Source organism: Engraulis encrasicolus, chromosome 4, assembly GCF_034702125.1.
Source record: "Engraulis encrasicolus isolate BLACKSEA-1 chromosome 4, IST_EnEncr_1.0, whole genome shotgun sequence".
NCBI lineage: Eukaryota > Metazoa > Chordata > Actinopteri > Clupeiformes > Engraulidae > Engraulis > Engraulis encrasicolus.
In genome coordinates, this window is record NC_085860.1 from 45,275,367 (window position 1) to 45,295,331 (window position 19,965).

General features: G+C 42.0%; 1 protein-coding gene across 1 annotated transcript; it reads right to left on the minus strand.

The window, feature by feature from the left end:
* Positions 1-3,393: 3,393 nt before the first annotated feature.
* gnrhr4 (gonadotropin releasing hormone receptor 4) lies at positions 3,394-19,798 on the minus strand. Its single transcript, XM_063196202.1, has 4 exons — positions 19,262-19,798; positions 11,774-11,975; positions 3,727-4,023; positions 3,394-3,413 (listed from the first exon to the last, which is right to left on the minus strand). The coding sequence occupies exons 1-4, from the start codon at positions 19,796-19,798 to the stop codon at positions 3,394-3,396; spliced, it is 1,056 nt and encodes a 351-aa protein (XP_063052272.1).
* Positions 19,799-19,965: the final 167 nt, after the last annotated feature.

Consider the following 19,965-nt stretch of genomic DNA (forward strand, 5'->3'; position numbering starts at 1 on the left):
GCTCTGTGTCAAATCTCCCAGAACCCCTTACAGTATCCCCTCCCTGGAGTAAGCAATTCCCTGGACAAGACTTACGGCAAGGAGCATGTGAATATATATAAGCCCTACTATACACTATGTACACAACATACTGTACGTGCAAAGTGTGAATTATTTAGGACGGTGTTGATCCAATATGTATATTTAAATATGTATAAGCCAGGAGAGAACAGACCAGCTGGAGAAGACACAATGCAGACTTCCTTGCCTCAGATGACTGCACTAACATCCTAGGACGAATCATCTCCTTTAACAGAAAGACAACAATGCATGTAGTCAATGCTGTGTGATGGGCGGGAGTAAGTGCTTTCCTTCTGTTGGTATCATCTTGAATGCAAAACACTGCACAATGGGTGAAGCGTGACATGGGCTTGATTCACAACAATAGCCTTTGAGGTTCTTCAAACCACTGTGATTTTATAACATTACACAACCAACCCCATGCACATAACATTAAATAGGCTACATCTATACAGTGGACACATAGTTTCAACTCTATACATGAGAATGAGACCAGCAGTTATAGCCTCATACAACACAAAACAAACAACATGTAAATTACAATAACATTAAGTTATCCAGCTCAGCAGTATACAAATACATTTCTGTTTGGTCATAAATAGCCTATATCATCCATAAGTACAGTACATGTTCAAATAATATAACAAAATACTGAATAAGTACAGTGTCAGCAATTACATTTGAATCATATACCAAAATATCAAATATGTACACAAAAATGCAAAAATGCATACATCAAACACGTGTTCATAGATGTCTTCTCTCTTTGACTAACACCACTGTATCTTAGTGATTTCTTCTTTTCTTTCTCAAGAATGACAGGGATGTTGAAACACCATACAGCAGGAATATATGGGGACCCACAAAGTGTCTGATTTATGTAGATACGTAGCCTATATCACTGGGGTGCTCATTGGAGTTGATTGTACATAGGGCCCACAATTTGCTGCTGCTACGTCCCAGTGAAGGAAGGGGCATGGAAGTTGGACTGGTAAATGAACACCTCCATGTGCGTGCACACACACACACACACACACACACACACACACACACACACACACACACACACACACACACACACACACACACACACACACACACACACACACACACACACACACTCACACACACACACACACACACTGGATATCGACAAATACTACTCTTATGTTATCTCAGTGTGAGATTTCAGGACTGGCTTAAAAGCCTGAGCTGTCACACAGAGAAGACATTTTTTAAAAGACCTAGCGAAAAATGTCTGGTTGTAGCAGACTTCCCCCCATAATGTTTTATCTTGGTGTGACTTCAAGGTCTGCAGATGATTAATTACAAGATAAGAAGCGCCAAAAAATCCAGAATCATATAAAGGTTTTTTTTGCAACCAAAAACACAATTGACTATTCATTAAAAGACTCAACAGGAATGCAGATAATGGCTGTATAATTGTGCCCACAGCATCCATGTGACATTGCTGTTTCAAAACAAAAGAAATGGCAACAACTTTCCTGAGACTGCGGACAGATTACACAATGGCTATTTACAGTTTCTTAACCCAGAGACATTCTGAGAGGCCTACATTTTGGAGACACTGCAAACAGGCAGGCACTCTCACCCAATCCAAATCTTACATACTACAGACAGTTCAAAGTAAAGAAAACAAATAATAAATGCCCTCCTTTACCTTTGTTTTTGCCTGCAAAATCTCTCAGAAATGTAGCCAAATGTCTCCGAGTTTATGCACTGCAAAAACGTGCAGCGTTCTGGGATGCCTCTACGTATTGCAAATGAGGTAAGCAAACTGCCGGCCGATCGGTCATCATTAGACGATAACGGTGGCCCTTAGGTCTCTAATAAAGCGATTCAGAGAGAGCGCAGGGGTAAGACAGCTCATCCACTCTCTATTTGCATATATCTGCATAGCCAATGCACAGACAGACTGCTTTGCATGTCACTAGTCTCCCCTCCAGGTCTGAGGAAAAAAACATCTCTCTCAGGAATACGCTCTGAAGTCATTTTACAAGACATACACACCGCTCTGAAGCCATGTCAGACTACATACACACGCTCTGAAGTCACCGTAGCGTACACTCAAACACAGCTCTCTGTGTTAGAGCGCACTCACATACACGCCGCTCTGGAATCGTGTTGTGGACCCCGACGGTGGTGGTAAAGTTTCAGTCTTGTCTTCAGGCTATACATGCCCCATAATGTGGTCACCCACAGCAGCTGATATGCTTCAAACACCAGGACGCTTCAAAGCTCTGATTGATTATTTTTTCCCTCTTTTGCATGAAACTACCTTGAACAGCAAGCTGTGGGAGATGTTAGACACACACTTCTGCCAGTCACGGATTCTACAGGTATGCTGGCTGAATTTTAAAATAGAATACATCTGTTATTCTGTTATTTGGTTGAAATAAATGGAAAAAAAACACAAAAATGTGAAATAGAGCATAACATCTGACATTGGCACAAGCAGGTGTGATGTCTGTTAACACAGTAGGCCTAGGGGTGCAAAACACAGACGACCCATGTTTGATTCCAACCTGAGGTCCTTTGCTTATCCTTCCCCTCTCTCCCCCCAATCATTTCCTTTCTCTCTCACTGTCCTGTCTCGAAAAAAAACCATACACGGTGACACCTTTGGCAATTAAAACACTTACAGTACATTCTGATGAAAGTCTGATTAAAGCCTGATGATCCACACTGAACAGTCTGTTCGATAAAAGTTCAAGTTCAGGTCAAGTTCATCTTGTCGTCATTCTCTGTACAATTACCAGGCGACGGAGACCAAGAGAGACAGCAACCCAGCAACCAGACCCTGGCGTTTATCCAAAGTCAAGGACATAGCTTTCTCTGCAGCATGAGCAAAGTGTTCTTCCGGAGTCAATGTCACACCCCCAAATGACAACCGGTCCGTACTGTACATTGCACTACAAATGCCTTTGACTGTTTTTCGTAACATATTCATATGGTGCCATGACTGTGGTGACCTGGCAAGTCTGGCTGTCCTGGCCTCATATTTGTACGAGCAGTGAGATGATCATCGGATCATGGGCTGTGCCGGTGAAGAGGCATGGGGCTGATTTATCATGTGTTCTTAAGAACAGATCTGTGTGTAAAGGGTGCATACTATGATTTGGGATTCATGAACTTGCACTTGAATGTAGAAATGTGCCTAAATATAACGATAATCTCAGACCATGCGTGCAAGTGGAAGAAACACGATATTACAAATGACATTTCATTCGTTAGACAGAATTTAGAAGGGATTCTACGAACTGATGATAAATTAGCCCCCCGGAGTACAGTTGCGCTTTGTTCTGTTTGGATTTATAGTTCAGTCCTAGTATGATCACTATCTCGTCGCTCTATTTACATACACGGCTAGATGATCTTGGAATCTTGGCTCCTCTTGCTCAGTGTTACACTGCCCTTGCTCCACGCTCTGCTGCCCGTCCACGGCCCGCTGCCCCGGCCCCTGCCCCTGCTCCTGTCCCTGTTCCATGACGTTGTTCTGGGGGGGCGGAGGCAGTGGAGCGGGTGTGGGGCTATTGCCGCCCGTGGGGCTGCACCCCCTCGAGAGCCTCTTCATGCGGAAGGGCGAGGGCGAGCACTTGAGCGAGGCCGTCGCGGTCGAGTTGTTCTCGGACTCGGCCAGCACCATGGCCCCCTGGCAGTAGCGCTTCAGGCCCTTGCGGAAGTGAATGGTGAACAGGCCGTAGGTGATGGGGTCCAGGCAGGCGTTCACCAGCCCGAAGATGAAGAGCATGTGGGTGAGGGAGTGGGAGACGGTGGCCCCCATGCCGTCGGGGAAGAACCAGTACCACAGGCCCAGCAGGTAGTAGGGCGTCCAGCACACGATGAAGGACGACACGATCACCACGCTCATCTTCAGCGCTCGCATGCGCGCCTTTGGAATGTAGCTGTTGGAGCGCCGCAGGTGCACCTCTTTGGACGACGCTGGGGAGTAGAGAGAGAGAGAGAGGAATTCATTTTTAGGCCTACCATTGAATTTCCGAATAAACATATATTTAGTACAGCAGTGAGCCTTCCATCAGTTTTCACACACACACACACACAAAACGCTCATATATATGTGCAGTTTGAAAAGTCCAAGGTATAGAGCGGCTATCCCAGGGGATGAGAAGGTAGGGTGTTGTTGGGCAACCCTCAGTACAGTCAAGAGTCTAAGGTAGTGCAAGATTGTGCTGGAGCTTGTGCCATAGGGATGGTAGGTGGGGTGTAGTGGGGTTGTAGATGAGTGAGTATGTGTGTGTGCGCCGTACGTGCGTGTGCGTGCGTGCGTGCGTGCGTGATGTGTGTGCGTGTAGGTGTGTGTGCGGCCGTGCCTATGTGTGTGCGTGCATGTGTGTGTGCGCTCTAGAAAACACTCTAGAAAAAGGAGGTGCAAAACATATGCTATGTCAGACAATACACTGTGCAAATATCCTAAATTTAAATTTTGCTTGGAAATTGAAAAACTTTTAGAGCAGCGGGCAAGGACCTCTATGAAGGACTATAGGCAGCAAGAATTTATTTCACCACATATCTTTACTTTAATTCTATGACTGGCGTATTCAATCTCATTGCTGATGGCAAGACAAATGTTACATGAGCCAAAACCCTATGAGTATAGTAGGCCAAACTAAAAATGATTGTTTTGACTGTGATTAGTTCTCCAAAAGAGGTTTACCTACAAGTCTCCACTCCAGCAGTTACATCCCATTACACTAGAAATGACATTTCAATTTAGTTTACTGTACTTTCACTTTGTTTTGCCTTGCACAAGATTTGCCTCCTCCCCAACAATACTGTATGTTTGAATGATCCACTGCACATAATCAAGTCAAAAGAGATGGAGGCCTCTGTGGATGAGGCCGGACAATAACTGTCCCTCACCCTTGAAGAGAGGGAACGGACACTTTTATTTATGGCATTTATCTTCAATGCTTTCAGTCAGGGCCGGTTCTGGCTTATTTGGTGCCCTAGGCGAGTTTGAGTTCTGGCGCCCCCACTGTGTGGTGTGTTGGATGTGATGGTGGTGGGGCCCCCAACCCCAGATGAGAGGGAGGTTATCAATGTGTTTGAATTGTAATATGGAATTTAAATGCCAGGAGAGTGATACAGTACATTCGCATGTAAAATGCATGTGTAGACAATAGGCCTACCAAGGAGGTCTGCATTGATAGCCTATGTACACTACCTACAGCATCACAAAGCATGGCAGCATAACAATTTTAATAAGCTACACATTTGTGCTTACAAAATATAGTAAATAGCCTCCCTTGTCTGCAATACTACATCACTCAGCATGAAAACATGCTGTGCATGGTTCTGTTACATGATTCATGTAGGCTATGTCATTCTGGTCTGGAAACAATGTTTTTTTAAGCTTACAACAAGCAGGTAATTCATGTGGATGGAAGGAGATATGGCAGCTAAAATTGTTTTAAACATTGCACCAGTCTCACTTTACATTGCTTGTCAACCTAAGCAAGTATTATCAGGTGGGTGTTAGTGAGTAGTGAGTAGGCTACTAACAGCTACTTTACTGGATTTCATTGCTTGGCATACTTGGCTAATGTTAGCATGCTAACTAGCGATTTCTCAGATCAAAAACAAAGCTCTTTTTCTCTCTAATTCCAAATAGTAACCTCATAACTATTAGGCTTTCCATAATCACAAACGGTTGCTGATTAAATCACATAGTTCCAAAACACCCTCTGCAACGCTCGCATCATGCAATGAGTGGTTTAATGAGAACATAACAATTCTCCATCCAGCAGAGCACTGCTGTTTGCGCTTGCCCTCTCTGTCTCTGGAGTGAGTCTCCAAATTCAAAATAGATCTGACGCTGTCACTCGTCCCGCCCCCTTTCTCAGAACTGTCTGTTTATTGGTTCACAGACTTCCCAGAGACAGTTGGAAGCGATATTACTATTGGCTGAGGGGCGCTTTGCCGTGAGGAGCGCTTTCGCCACGCTTTGTTGATTGCGACTTAATAAAAAAAAAAAAACTTCATATCGCAAAATTACGCATCGGAGAGCGCCATTTCGGCGCTCTTTCTTCACATGGCGCTCTAGGCGACCGTCTAGCCGGCCTATGCTTAAAACCGGCCTTGCTTTCAGTTGTATTTCTGGTGGGAAGACAAATGTGTTACTAACCCCAACTCCGATGAAGTTGGGACGTTTGGTAAACAGTGAATAAAATCAAAATGCTATCATTTTCAAAACACTCAATCTATTCATTAGATGGAGAATAGTGAAAAGACAACATATTAAGTGTTAAAACCGAGAAAAAATATTGTTTTGGGGGACATATGTACTCATTTCTAATGTGAGAAATCCAACACGTCTCAAAAGAGTTGGGACGGGGACAATAAATGGCAGCAAATGTCGAGGAAGACTAAAAACAAAACAAAAGACAACACTTAACAGTTAAATACATTAACCGATGAGATGATTTTATATAAAAAACAGTGTTAATTCCTATCTTGGACATGATTTCACCATCTTAAATGGTGGGTGTATTCCTTGTCATGTTTTGCAATGTTTTTCCTTTCTGTAGTGCTTGAAGTGTGACAGGTCTTGACCAAAAGCCCGCCATTTTTTATCACATGCTGGTCCTTATGATGGAGCCAAACTGTTAAAACATAGTAGAGAATGCAATTTGACCTTACTATGTGGCAGTAATCGAAGATCTCCCTTCAAAATATAATGCATGAGTGGCTTTTCATGCGTTTTAAAACCCATTTATACCATTCAGCACTGTATTTAACTCTACAGATGAGTGAGAACATCTTAACCAATGCACTACTGCATCCGCATGCCATCATGGAGGCTGACTTTTGAAGCTAACACTAACACAAGTTGGATGGTCCATTTTCACTGTAGCACAGGATGTGCAATGCTCTATTATTGTCAAAAAGAATGGGACTTCTACAACTTCTGCTGACTTCTGTAAGCAAAGGACAGTTTCCCATGTCTTCTGGGTCTATTTCAAGTGAGCTCAGGTGCTTAGGAGAATGTTAAACCCCTATGTCATTTTCATGCATTAAGCATTCTTAATATGGTCAATTTTCAATAGCTCTAGCACTCCAGGAATTAGAGTGAGACTACAGCCAATATATATTTCATGATGTCATGAACCTATACAATGATTTTATTAACAAAAATATGTCTTATATACACTCAATCGTGGTAAATCAAAGGGAATTCAAAAAATGTATGTAATAACTATGGTAATTATTCCCTTTGCATCTTTAATTCTGAGTGACTCAGCCTCTCTGTGATGATCTTATACCTGGACACCTATATTGTCCGTCAGTACAATTCATTTTGAAATGTTCTTCTTTGTTGTTTTAATCTTTATTTGATGTTTACTAAATTTCACTGATCCCCGTCCCAACTCTTTTGAGACGTGTTGGATTTATCAAATTAGAAATGAGTACATATGTCCCCCAAAACAATATTTTTTCTCGGTTTTAACACTTAATATGTTGTCTTTTCACTATTCTCCATCTAATGAATAGATTGAATGTTTTGAAAATGATAGCATTTTGATTTTATTCACTGTTTACCAAACGTCCCAACTTCATCGGAGTTGGGGTTTGTACATAAGACAAAACAAAGTGGTAACACTTTATTTTAGGGATACATCTATTAGCACTAATACATACAATGTTAATGCCTGCATAAGTAACTTGTAAGATATGTACTAAGTAAGGGTTAACGTTCGGCGAGAAGGTCGCTACCGTGGAATAGCAGCACGACAGAGAGAATCTTTAGACCCCGACGCGGAGCGGAGGGGTCTTGTTCTCTCTGGAGTGCTGCTATTCCACAAAGCGACCGACTCGCCGAAAGTTAACCCGCTTATTATATGGATATACTTAAATGATTCACACATGGCGGGGACATTTCTTTAGGCCTATTTAATGTCAAAAGATTGTTGCTGCGCAAAACAAAAAAGTGCCGTTGTGGAACACCGCAAGGCAGCTAGGTAGCCAGGACAACAGGTGTTGTCTATCACAGCAGCTGATTAGAGTCTTGTTGAAAAGTCGCTTTAGCAGTGAAAAGTCTTGTTGCCATTGGCAGCGGTCTGTAATAGACCAACCCGTCCGTTATCGAAAAATAACAGACGTGCGAACGTTGGGGAGCCCCGTTGAAATGAATGGAGCATTCGACCGATGACGTCACACCATATAATAAGCAAAGGCTAAGGCCTACTAGGTCCTTACTAAGGTTAAATTGGTAATAAATCTCTTATTGTGCATGAACAAGACATTTACGAATACATGCCTAACAAATGTTTGATTTTGCTTTGTACATGCCTTATAAGTTACTTATACAGGCACATTGTATGTATTAGTGCTAATAGATGTTGGCCTATCCCTAAAATAAAGTGTTACCAACAAAGTGGATGTTGACTGAATTCATATGTTTTGATAATGTGATGGGAATGTACATGTTACTGTAGGGAGTGGGGGATAAACCCCGCAGCCTGGAATAACCGAGAGGAAATTACCCTGGATTAATTTTCACTATGTATGGTAGCAAGTGAAAGCCCACCTGGGAAACGCCAGCACGCCACAGCACACCGTGCTCACAACAAAATTGCACTTATGCCTTACACATGCAAGGGGGCAGCCCCAAACGGCACCCCAAGAGAGCAGTGCAGCGACACGGTACCATGCTCAGGGTACATCAGTCATGGAGGAGGATGGGGAGAGCCCTGGTTAATTACTCTCCCCTCCAATCTGGTGGGTCGGGAGTGGAGCCGGGAACCTTTGGGCTACAGGCCTGATGCCCTAACCGATTTGCCATGACTGTCAGTGGCAGAAGTACCCAAGTGTTCCTGCCCAACATCTAGTTTTCCCAACATGTATTGCTGCCCAGCTGTTAAAGGACTGTGAGCTGCATCTTGCATTAATTTGTTGTGCCAGTGAAATTACTATTATTTTTTAATTGTTTTATGTTCGACACATTCAAACTTTGAAGCTGATGGCAAGATAATACACAAAACACAATGGTGGTGTGTACACAGTGGAGGTGTACTATACACATTCTTGCTTACACTTAGATTTTATTATCAAAAAACTGTAAATCACAGTAACCATATCAAACTAATTTTAATCAAGTCAACAGAACTGTGGTACGTATGTTGCATGAAAATGCAGAAAAGTTTCCAAACGATAGACTGACTAAAACCTCACTGATGCATCTTTGTCTAATTAATATATGGTAGGTATGCCACTTGCTCAAGTTTTTCAAAACACTTATAAGTGTTCTTAAAGGTGCACTGTGTAGAATGGTGGCCAGGGTAGGTATTGCAACGATCAAACTATTGTTTACTGGTAAGACCAAAGTGCAGTATGCTTTGCAGTTAACAATGTCTATTTCTGGAAATTCAAAATGGCAGCCAATGGGGAAGATCCGCCTATTGATTTATGAAAAGAGCAATTTTCCCAGCCATAATGAATACTTAAAATTTCATGATGGTGGTAAGTATTGATGAAAAAGGTGACATGTGAGAATGGACAGCATGAATTATGGAAAGAAACTACTAAAAATATTACACAGAGCACCTTTAACGATGTCTCATTATTTCTTGCTTTTATCATTTAGCCTGCCTTTTTTCTTGCCATTTCATGCCTTCATTTTTTTTTATTTCACTTACCATACCTTATGCTTTTATCTTTATCTTATTTTTTTATTTTTGTAAAGCACATTGAATTGCATTGGTTTATGGAATGCACTATACAAATAAAATTGCCTTGCCTTTGTCAAAGTGACTGCAGTCAACCCATGTTATTCCCCTGAGTGGTTGTTCATTTCCCCCTCTTTGTGCTTGCATGGGCCCCCCACCGCACTGATGACGTCTTGGCTTGAAATCAGAGACTGAAAGTTGTAGTGCACATTATGTGCCATGGTGTGCTGTGTGATCATTATGACCAACGGGAGGCTGTGGACACCTTGTAGAGGAGAATCTTTGTTTACTTGAGCACCACGCTGTGCATGCGCAGAACACTTGTGTGGTAGACTAGATATATAGCCTAGATAGAGCGCTGGGCCCTCAGGTGTCAAAAAGTGCCCAGGCCCTTTTCAGATCCCAGTCCAGCCCTTGGCATTGGTAGTTCTGTGTGTGTTTATTGTACATGTCTAATATGTTTATTTTAGTGTAATGTCATATAATAGCACATAATGGGATAGGTGTCCATTGAACCAACTGTTTTCTGTGGAGCTATCCTCCACACCTCCCTGAGGATAACACCATCAGCTAAGTGTAAATCTAATGTCATATAAAATAATGGCTGAAGTGTAATATACAAGCGGATTCCAAAAAAGTTGTGACACTTAGTATTTTGTGAATAAAATCAAAATGCTGGCATTTTCAAAACATTCAATCCATGCATAAGATGCACAATGGCACAAGATCAACAGCAACTATTAAATCGAGGCAAAAATATTGTTTTGAGGGAAATAATGTGTTCATTTAAAATTCGACCCATGCAACAAATCTCAAAAAAGTTGGGACAGGGCCAAAACATGTTGTACTAGTTGGATAATTCTACAAAATAACCCAAGGAAGAGCATTTTAAAAGGAACTATACTGACTGCCAACATGAATGCACAAATAAAAGACCAGTACACAGAGGCGGTGTCACTCTAAAGTGAATATGTTGAGGGACTAATTACTGATTTATTACACAAAAAGATTGAATTATCAAAATTGCAGGCTTATAAGTCCTATTTCTGTAATGTTAATTCTGTGAAAGCATTTTATGAGTTATGAGATCATAAAATACCCATTGACAATAAGCACACTATGACACTCCAACAATGACAGCTGTTGAAAAATTGACCAAAAACAGAACGCTTGATTAATGTGCATTATACAGACATTTAACTGTGTTGCATGTGGAAAAGATAATTCTAGGTGGACCCAGAAGACGTGTGGAACTGTCCTCTGATTACAGAATGGAAACTATTTAATCCTTTTTGAAAATCATGGAGTCATGCACCCCCCAGGTTACACAGAGGATGAATATTTCAGCTTGTTTTAGTGGTCAGTCTAAAAGATAGCATATATGATGGTTAGAGGGTGCAGTAGTGCCTTGTTTATGGTCCTCTTACTCATGTGGCACGTTAAAATGAACGCTGAATGATATATACAGATTTTAAACAGCATCCATAGCTACCAAGGCATTATGTTTTGGAGCACCATAATAAGAGTAAACAGGTGACAAATTTGTTTTTGTGCCAATAGGATACTGTATGTCGCATAACAAGAGGGTAAACAAGTTGAAGAACACACCCATCAGTTGAGCTGCTGAAATCATGTCTCACACAGAAAAATATATAGTTTTTCAATAAAATTATGCCATCAGTAAAGGTATTTAACCGTTAAGTCTCTACCCTTGTGTTGTGTTTAGTATTATCTAACTTTAAAAGCATTTCATTGGCCCTGTCCCAACTTTTTTTTTGTTGCAAGGTTGAAATTTTAAATGATCACATAATTACCTCAAAACAATAATTCTGCTTTACTTTAACAACTGATATATTGTCTGTGCACAATCCTCTACCTTATTAACATACTGAATGTTTTGAAAATGCAAGTATTTAGATTTTATTCACAAAATACCAAGTGTCACAACTTTTTTGGAATCCGCTTTGTAAATGTAATGCAATGTGTGTCCAGTAACTTGCACCTACAGTTTTCTCTGGCTATCCTCCATATTTCCCGGAGGATGCGGGCGTAGCATACGATCATGATGAGCAGTGGGAGGAGGAAGAGGCAGACGAAGGTGAACATGTTGTAGAGCGTCTCCTGCCAGTGGCGCACAAAGCTGCCGTGGGTGGTGCACTGTGTGAAGTTGGCCGGCGACGTGATGGTCACGTTGTGGAAGATGAACATCTGTTGAGGGGAAGACAACAGAAAAAAATAACTCAAACACCCATGGCTGTCTGACTATCTGTCTATCTGGGCACACGCTGAGCTGTCCGACGAACACCGTTTTCTGAAAAGCAGCATGCTAAACATACCACAGATGAGCAGAGCACACAGGTCAGCGAACGAACCATGATAGTCTGTCTGTCTGTCTGGGCACACACTGAGCTGTCCGGAGAACACATTTTTTTGAAAAGCAGCATGCAAAACATCACACAGGTGAGCAGTGCACAACGATGAGTTAACAATACGTGATGGACTGTATTTCTGTCTGTCTGTTTGTCATGGGCACACACATTGAATTGTCCGAAGACACCATTTTTTGTTGTTGTAAAAGTAGCATCCCACTCTCCCAACAGGTAAGCGGTGAGCACAGGTGGGCCTTTGACTCTGTCTGTCTTTCTGTCTATTTAGTTTATCTGGTCACACACTGAGTTGTCTGAAGACCCCACATAACAGGTACCAATAAAATAACGTGAACTTGAACCTTTTCAAAAAGCAGCATGTCCCATTTCCCACAAGTTAGTGTGCACAGGTGGGCCAATGCCCCGTGCCTGTCGGACTGTGTGTCTGGTCACATACTGAGTTGTCTGAAACACTGTTTCAAAAAAGGCAGCATGCCTGTCATTCTCAACCTTTTTAGATAAAACACCCCCTTGACCTCATCAAAAATGGAGAAAGCGTAGTGTAGCGGTGAACATGTCTAAGAGTGGCTGTCACACTAAAATGACCCAAAGAAGACAATGATGGTGGAGCAAAGAGTTCAGAAAGGAAAACGGAACAACATCTCACCAGCAGGAGGTTTTTCAAAAAACTCATAAAATGGATGTTCATGACTCAACCATAACAAAGAAACTAGGCAAACATTGCATGCATGTTAGAGTTCCAAGGCCAAACATATTGACAATGCATAAAAAGCTTCTGAGAAAATATTAACTGGACAGATGAAACAGAGGTTGAACATTTTGAAAGGAGAGCCTTCTGTTGGTGACTGGAGGTGCAAAATGCACACCAGAAAAGGAGGTGCTGGCAAGCAGTAAAACACCTCGCAGGAGGAGAAAGGTGGTGCACACTCCCGAGTTTTAATGTGACAACTTTTCGGCCTGTCGGCCTTCCTCAGGTCACGTGTGAGGAGAGCCTTCTGTAACATCTAACATCTGTTGTGATACGAACACTGCATTTGATTGAAATGAATGCCACGTCAAAAGGTGGTGGTGGGAGTTTCATGGTTTGGGGCTGTTTTGCTGCCTCATGACATGGACAACCAGCTATGATTGAAGTAAGCATGAATTCTGCTCTCTACAAACAAATCCTGAGGGATAATGTCCACCCATCCATTTGTAATCATTCATTTGTGTTCAATGTCGATTTTAAAACAAATTTAATTTGAAATACAATAATTATGCAAAGAAGAGTTGGCAAAAATTATGTCCAGTCCTTCATTCTAGTTCTTGTAAACACTTGACTAAAATTGTTGCTGTTGGTACAACAACTTACAAGATTGAGGGGGCAGTTACTCTTTCCACCTGAGGTCATCTACGTAGTTTCAGATAGCTTTTTTTCTTGATAAATTAAATCAGCAATTAAAACATGCTTTTTGTGTTAACTTGATGCTATCTTCATCTACCATTTCAATTTCCTTGATCTGATATTACTTAGAAGAACAAAGCTAAAGAATAAAAGCTAAGAAATAAGAAAGGGGGCAAATACTTCTGCACAGCGCTGTATAGAAATCATTATCTAATGGGAAACTCTAATGGTGATTTTTTTAAAATCATCTTTTAAAAAAAAAAAAATCTTGATTCATGTGTTAATATTGACAGCATTATTATTATTATTATTATTATTATTATTATTATTATTATTATTATTATTATTATTATTATTATTATTATGTGTCCTCATCATAAGCTCAAATGACTAAAAGGCACCATAATATACAGCCAATTCCCAATGTAATTTCCAGTGATCCTATCACTCTCTCCCACTCATTTCCTCTCCCTGTACTTCACTATACTATCCTAATAAAGGTCACCACCCACCTCCCACCCAAAATAAACGGAATTATTATTACGTAATCGTTCTGCATGGTCTGCTTGAGCATTAGTGCTGCTGTAGGAGCTGTGAAGTTGAGCAGAGCTGGCAAATCCCCCTGAGCTGCGCGACAGAGCGGCCGAGGGTGCTGAGAGAGGAATCTAACATCTTTGGCAGCAGCACAAGAGCTTTTTTTTCTCATTATCTCAAAGTTAGGCATGACCATAAGGCACCAGTGCTTTGCTAATGAACACTACAGCATGATCACAAAGTACGATAGGCCTACTATTATCGTGATTTTAACAGACTACAGCGGAGCGTGAAGACAAGGAGAGCTTTTCTTGATTAACCAAGACTGCAATATGAACTCCAGGTATGAGAGCTACGCTAATTAAAACTCCACATTGTTAACTCCAGGTATGTGGGCTATATTAAGACAGACCATAGTACACTGAGACAGGGGCGTAGCAGCAAATTGTGGGCCCTACGTACTATCAGCTCCAATGGACCCCCCAGCCATATACAGCACATAAACCAGGCCCCTGTGTGGGCCCCCTATACTGTATACATGGAGCCCTGGTAACTCAGTCACACTTTACCCTGTACAACACCCCTGCAGTGAGAACACTAGGAGGATATCACTGTGACAGTCCTAATGACCATCACTGTGATCTTGAACGAAGAGAAGACACTGGAGCAGCTCAGATGGGATGCTTTTTCTTTTTAATTCAAGTGCACAACATGTTAGGGACTAACGTTTCGATGGCAAGCGAATGCCATCGAAACGTTAGTCCCCAACATGTTGTGCACTTGAATTAAAAAGAAAAAGCATCCCATCTGAGCTGCTCCGGTGTCTTCTCTTCGTTCAAGATTACCTGCCTCCCTCTCTTTGATGCACCAGATGTAAAAACGGAAGCGCGTGGAACCCTTTTTTTTGACCATCACTGTGACTTGGCATGCCAGCAATAGCAGTGTGTGGCCAGGGCCGCTGACAGCTTTGGCTGGTCCCCACGACATCTGAAATCACCTGAAAGCCCCCCCCACTACAAACAATGTCATAAGGACCCAATCATGGGCCCCCTCTCTCCCTGGGCCCAGGGACAACTGATCCCTTTGTCTCCCCTTGTCGCCTTCCCTGTGTGTGTCTCCCAAAAGTCACAAAGACGTTACGTGGGCTTTGTCTCTGCTTGCTCATCCAGGGTGAGTGTGAGGTCAAGAGAGAGTAAATGACTAGGAGCAGTCTAGGAGCAGACCAGGTTACACACATCCCTGTAGATTTGTTCAGCTCATTGGAGCTCACAGTCAGGTTGGGGAACGCATTTGACCAGGGGCGGATGTTGTAATTAAAAATTTCAAAGATGGGAGTGCTTTGTTCGGTCACTGTTAAACGCTTACCAGAAAATTACCAGGAATCTGACTAAGTGTGACATTTTGACAATAGCCCACAGTATGTACCTGGCAATCTACATATATCTTATTAGCCTAGTAATTCGATTCATGCCCTTTCGTATTAATTATACTGTACACAGTGCACACACTTTGTCATTGGCCGTGCCCCTTCTTCTTATTGTTTTGGGACTGCAAAAGAACCAAATGAGCCACAGAGTACATACTCCCTTCCTATGAACCAACCAGCCAGTCAACTAGGGCTGCACGATTATGGAAAAAAAATCATAATCACGATTATTTTGGTCAAATAATCACGATTATTAATCACGATTATTGATTTTTGCTTATTTTTTGGAAAATGATAACAAGATGAAATATAACCAAGAATGAATTACATACGGGATGAGCAAAATAAAATGAATTGTAATAATTATGTAAAGGCAATAGCATGAAACTCAAGTGGACAGATTTCTGGCCAGAAACACCAGCCTGTCAGTATGTTCTGGCTTCAAGGACGCTCTCAAAAGTAGGTCACTATTGCCACGATTAAATCACGATTAAAATCACGAGTTCGATTTCACTATTTTATCACGATTTTGATTATTTTTCGATTAATTGTGCAGCCCTAAAGTCAACACTTTGCTTCTAGATCACTGGAAGAGAATAATTTATCTGGCTGCTCTGATTATACAAAAGGCAAGCACTACCAAACCACTGACAGGGTTAGAACATGCATCTAGGCCAAAACCACACAAAGCACTTCATGACTATTAAACATGCTGTCTGTCTGAGAAATGCATACGATCCTGTTGACTTGACTTGACTAGTTTCTCCTGAATAGAATGCCTGTAATTGTCACTATTCACATGTACAATTTACATCAACGAGATCGATAGCACTCACTTTACTGGAGACATTACAATAAAGGGATATACTGTAATTCACAACGGTACAGTAATAATAGTATTTACATCACAATATATAAGACTAGAATGAAAAAAACAAAAGAGAAACACACACACACACACACACACACACACACACACACACACACACACACACACACACACACACACACACACACACACACACACACACACACACACACACACCCACAGGCACAGGAACACACACACACACACACACACACACACACACACACACACACACACACACACACACACACACACACACACACACACACACACACACACACACACACACACTAAAGGCACATTAGAACATAAATAATAGGCCTTGGCAATTTTTACACTGAAGACGCCGACAATGTCACAGTTCTAGACCACTTCCCTCGCTGCAGTGGCAGTGCTGTTCAGCTGTCTCAGTCGTTTAATGTAAGGTACCAGCCACCACAATTGAGGTCACTCTCTATTGGTGACCTTACAGCCATATCAGACAAATTTGCTATTGTCTCAAGACCCTCCTCGCTGGCTCAGACAAATAATGACTTGTCTTCAGATGTGAAAAGTGACAAGGTGAGACAGTGTAGTCTTCTCAAAAGCATTTTCCAAATCTTCTGAGAGGCCTCTGGTGCATAGACAGGATGGCTAAGATGTAATTTCATTGGACTTACATCAGGTTTCCCTAAACAATTTCTGAAGTCATGCACTTTGAAAACGTCTTATTTTAGATTTAAGCGATTCTTTGAGTGAATTCTTAATATTTATTTATTTTAAAACCCATTCAGGCAAAAGCAAAAGTGGAGATTATCTTAATGCAAGATGGCAGTATTTGTATTCAAAACACAATAAGAAGGCAATATATAAAAAGCTTTATTTATTTTTGCCACTTCTTAATTACAAGTTGCTTGGGGTTTAGTTGGTTAGTAATCTGCCTTACCAATTATTCCTTTATTGGAGCATCTGACAACTGAATGAATGCCTACTATAAATATAACTACTGCCAGGAAATGGTCTACATAATCCCTCACACTGGGGGTTCTCTCTTTCCTTCCTTTCCTTTTCATTTATTGTCTTCCTTTCACACTTATGTTATTCAAATCCTTGCGACTCGGAATTCCCATGTCTAATAGATAACTACTTTGCTTAGTAGGCCTATTTTGCATCTGCTGAAAACGGTATCAACCGCACTGGGGCTGTATTAAAAGGATCTGTAAAATGAATACTGTATCTCCACAATATGGCATGCAACAATACATGTCAAAGACAGAAAAACAAATCCATGATGGAAAGGGAACCATGTGTTTTCCACATCTGAACAGCTACAGTTCAGATCACTATGGTTTGGTGCTGCACTTCTGAATCCACAATATATACAGTTGGCTTGTGTTAAATTACTTTTGAATGAGACACCTGTTCTGAATATTTGATTACCGGTATGATGATTCATGATCTTCATAGCCTCCCTTATTCTCAGATAGTATATGCCATTTCTTGACACGAAATGTGGCATCCAAGTTAAAAAACCGACATACCAAGTTTGTAGGTGTACAATAAATTGTTTTATTTTTTCCATCCAATTCCTACTCAACATAACTCTGAAGCCAACACATACAAATATTGTGAAAAAATGTTGCTGTGCAATCAGTGGAACCATTTCAATAACAATCATGCCTCCCATCCCTGCACTGGCAATGATGACACCCTGCATCTCTGACAATGATGACACCCTGCATCTCTGGCCTGATTGGCTGCAATACTGATGCTGTCCTCCATCCGGGTGCTGATGTGGTGCAGGTCAAATCTATGCCCATCTCAACATGTGTGGATTCTTTTTTAACTAGTGGAATGTCACTTTATTCAGGAACTGAACAACATCACTATTCACTTTTGAGTCCAAGTATTCTTCTCCCTCTAATGAGTGGCATCATAATTTGTGCCGTCATACACCCTATATGGAGGGAACAGGTGGCCTGAGCTTATCAATACGTCTGACTTGTGTCAACGTTTTACACATTCTCATAGCATTCATTATGCGATTACCCTGTTTAAATATCCCCACCCTGTCTGGCAATTAATGAAAATGTTATGAGCTGACATCTTAGGGCTGTCACAGCTGCCAAAAGGTTAATTACGGCGGGGCAGCTTCAGTCATCAAATACTTTGCCTTGATGGGAAACAACGTGTTTACAGAGCGGATAACCTCCTGAGCTGCTTATTAAGAAGCATGGTCCGTGATAGGCATTGTTGCGTGAGAGGTGGTAATGGGTAAAAAATATGAGTAATTCAAATTGGACTAATGGGACAGAGAGAGAGAGAGAGAGAGAGAGAGAGAGAGAGAGAGAGAGAGAGAGAGAGACAGACAGAGAGAGAGACAGACAGACAGACAGACAGACAGAGAGAGAGAGAGAGAGAGAGAGAGAGAGAGAGAAAGCAGAGCTAAGAGGTCTAATTCGGGATTCAAGGATACAGATGGGGGCAGAGAAGGCATTCAAATATTTATCAAAGTTGGTGCTTTGGTGATGAGATCATCTTCAAGATATTTCACATTTATCCACTCTCATCCCAGGCAATTTACAATGCGCCAGAACACACACTAAGTTTTACAGCAATTAACTGAAGTAATAGTTCAGGTCTAAAGCTACCCAGTTAATGAGGGGGTTTTAAAGATGTGTGCAGTAAAGCTGAGAAACTACCTGGTGTAGTGATGGCATTGCCTATACTGTAGATGATCTTCCCTCTGTGTGCTTGTTCACTGACCTGCAGTAGCCTCCAACAGGGAAGTGTTTCCCTGTGAGACTTGCACTCTCATCACCTGACTGTGAGGAGAACATGGATATTTACTCAGACAAGACAGGCAGTCGCCGGATAGAATCAATCCCACTGGTGTTCTACCGTGCCCAGTCTTACCTGTGGGACAGACAGGATTACACTCGTACTCCAGGCCACGGTCAGCATGATCTTGTTCCTCCTCTTAGCCTCGCTGATGGCCAGAGGATTCAGGATGGCGGACTGTCGGTCCAGGCTAATGACCACCGTCACAAAAGCACATGAATACATCGCCACAAGTTTCATGAACATGAGAAAGCGGCAGGCCACGTCCCCCGCCAGCCACTGCACGGTTATATTCCACACCGCGTCCACCGGCATCACGACGAAAGTCACCAGTAGGTCCGCCACGGTGAGGTTTATGATCAGGATTCGGACGTGAGACCTGCGCTTGTTGTTGGTGCTCGCCTCCCACAGAACGGCGAGGTTACACACCCCCGACACCACGCACAGAGCGAAGGTGATGATCACCCTGACTTTAGCGGCGGTGGAAAAAGTGGGCAGCTGCAGGAAGGGGTCCGACGGTGTGCTCTTGTTGCAGACCGAGATGTCGCAGCTGGAGTTCTCTATGGGCTGGTGGAACATGGTTGTAGAGGTGTTGGTAGAGGTGTCATTCATATCTGACGTTAAACTGGCAAAGGGGTGATAATGACCTCCTCCATTTGGAAAAGAGCTCAAGTATTCGGCTGATTGTTGGGTTTTTGAATGCAGACTTTTGCGCACAGCATCACCGCCTGGAAATTGAGAACATTGAATTAATAATGCGCTGACAAATGTCACTACTC

Excerpts from the sequence above, each read along its gene's own strand:
- gnrhr4 (XM_063196202.1), bottom strand. The coding sequence starts at position 19,798 with ATGAATGACACCTCTACCAACACCTCTACAACCATGTTCCACCAGCCC. Across the intron at positions 11,976-19,261 it reads TAATCCTGTCTGTCCCACAG|ATGTTCATCTTCCACAACGT; the intron begins GTAAGACTGGGC and ends TCCCCTCAACAG. Across the intron at positions 4,024-11,773 it reads GAGGATAGCCAGAGAAAACT|CGTCGTCCAAAGAGGTGCAC; the intron begins GTAGGTGCAAGT and ends TCTACTCCCCAG.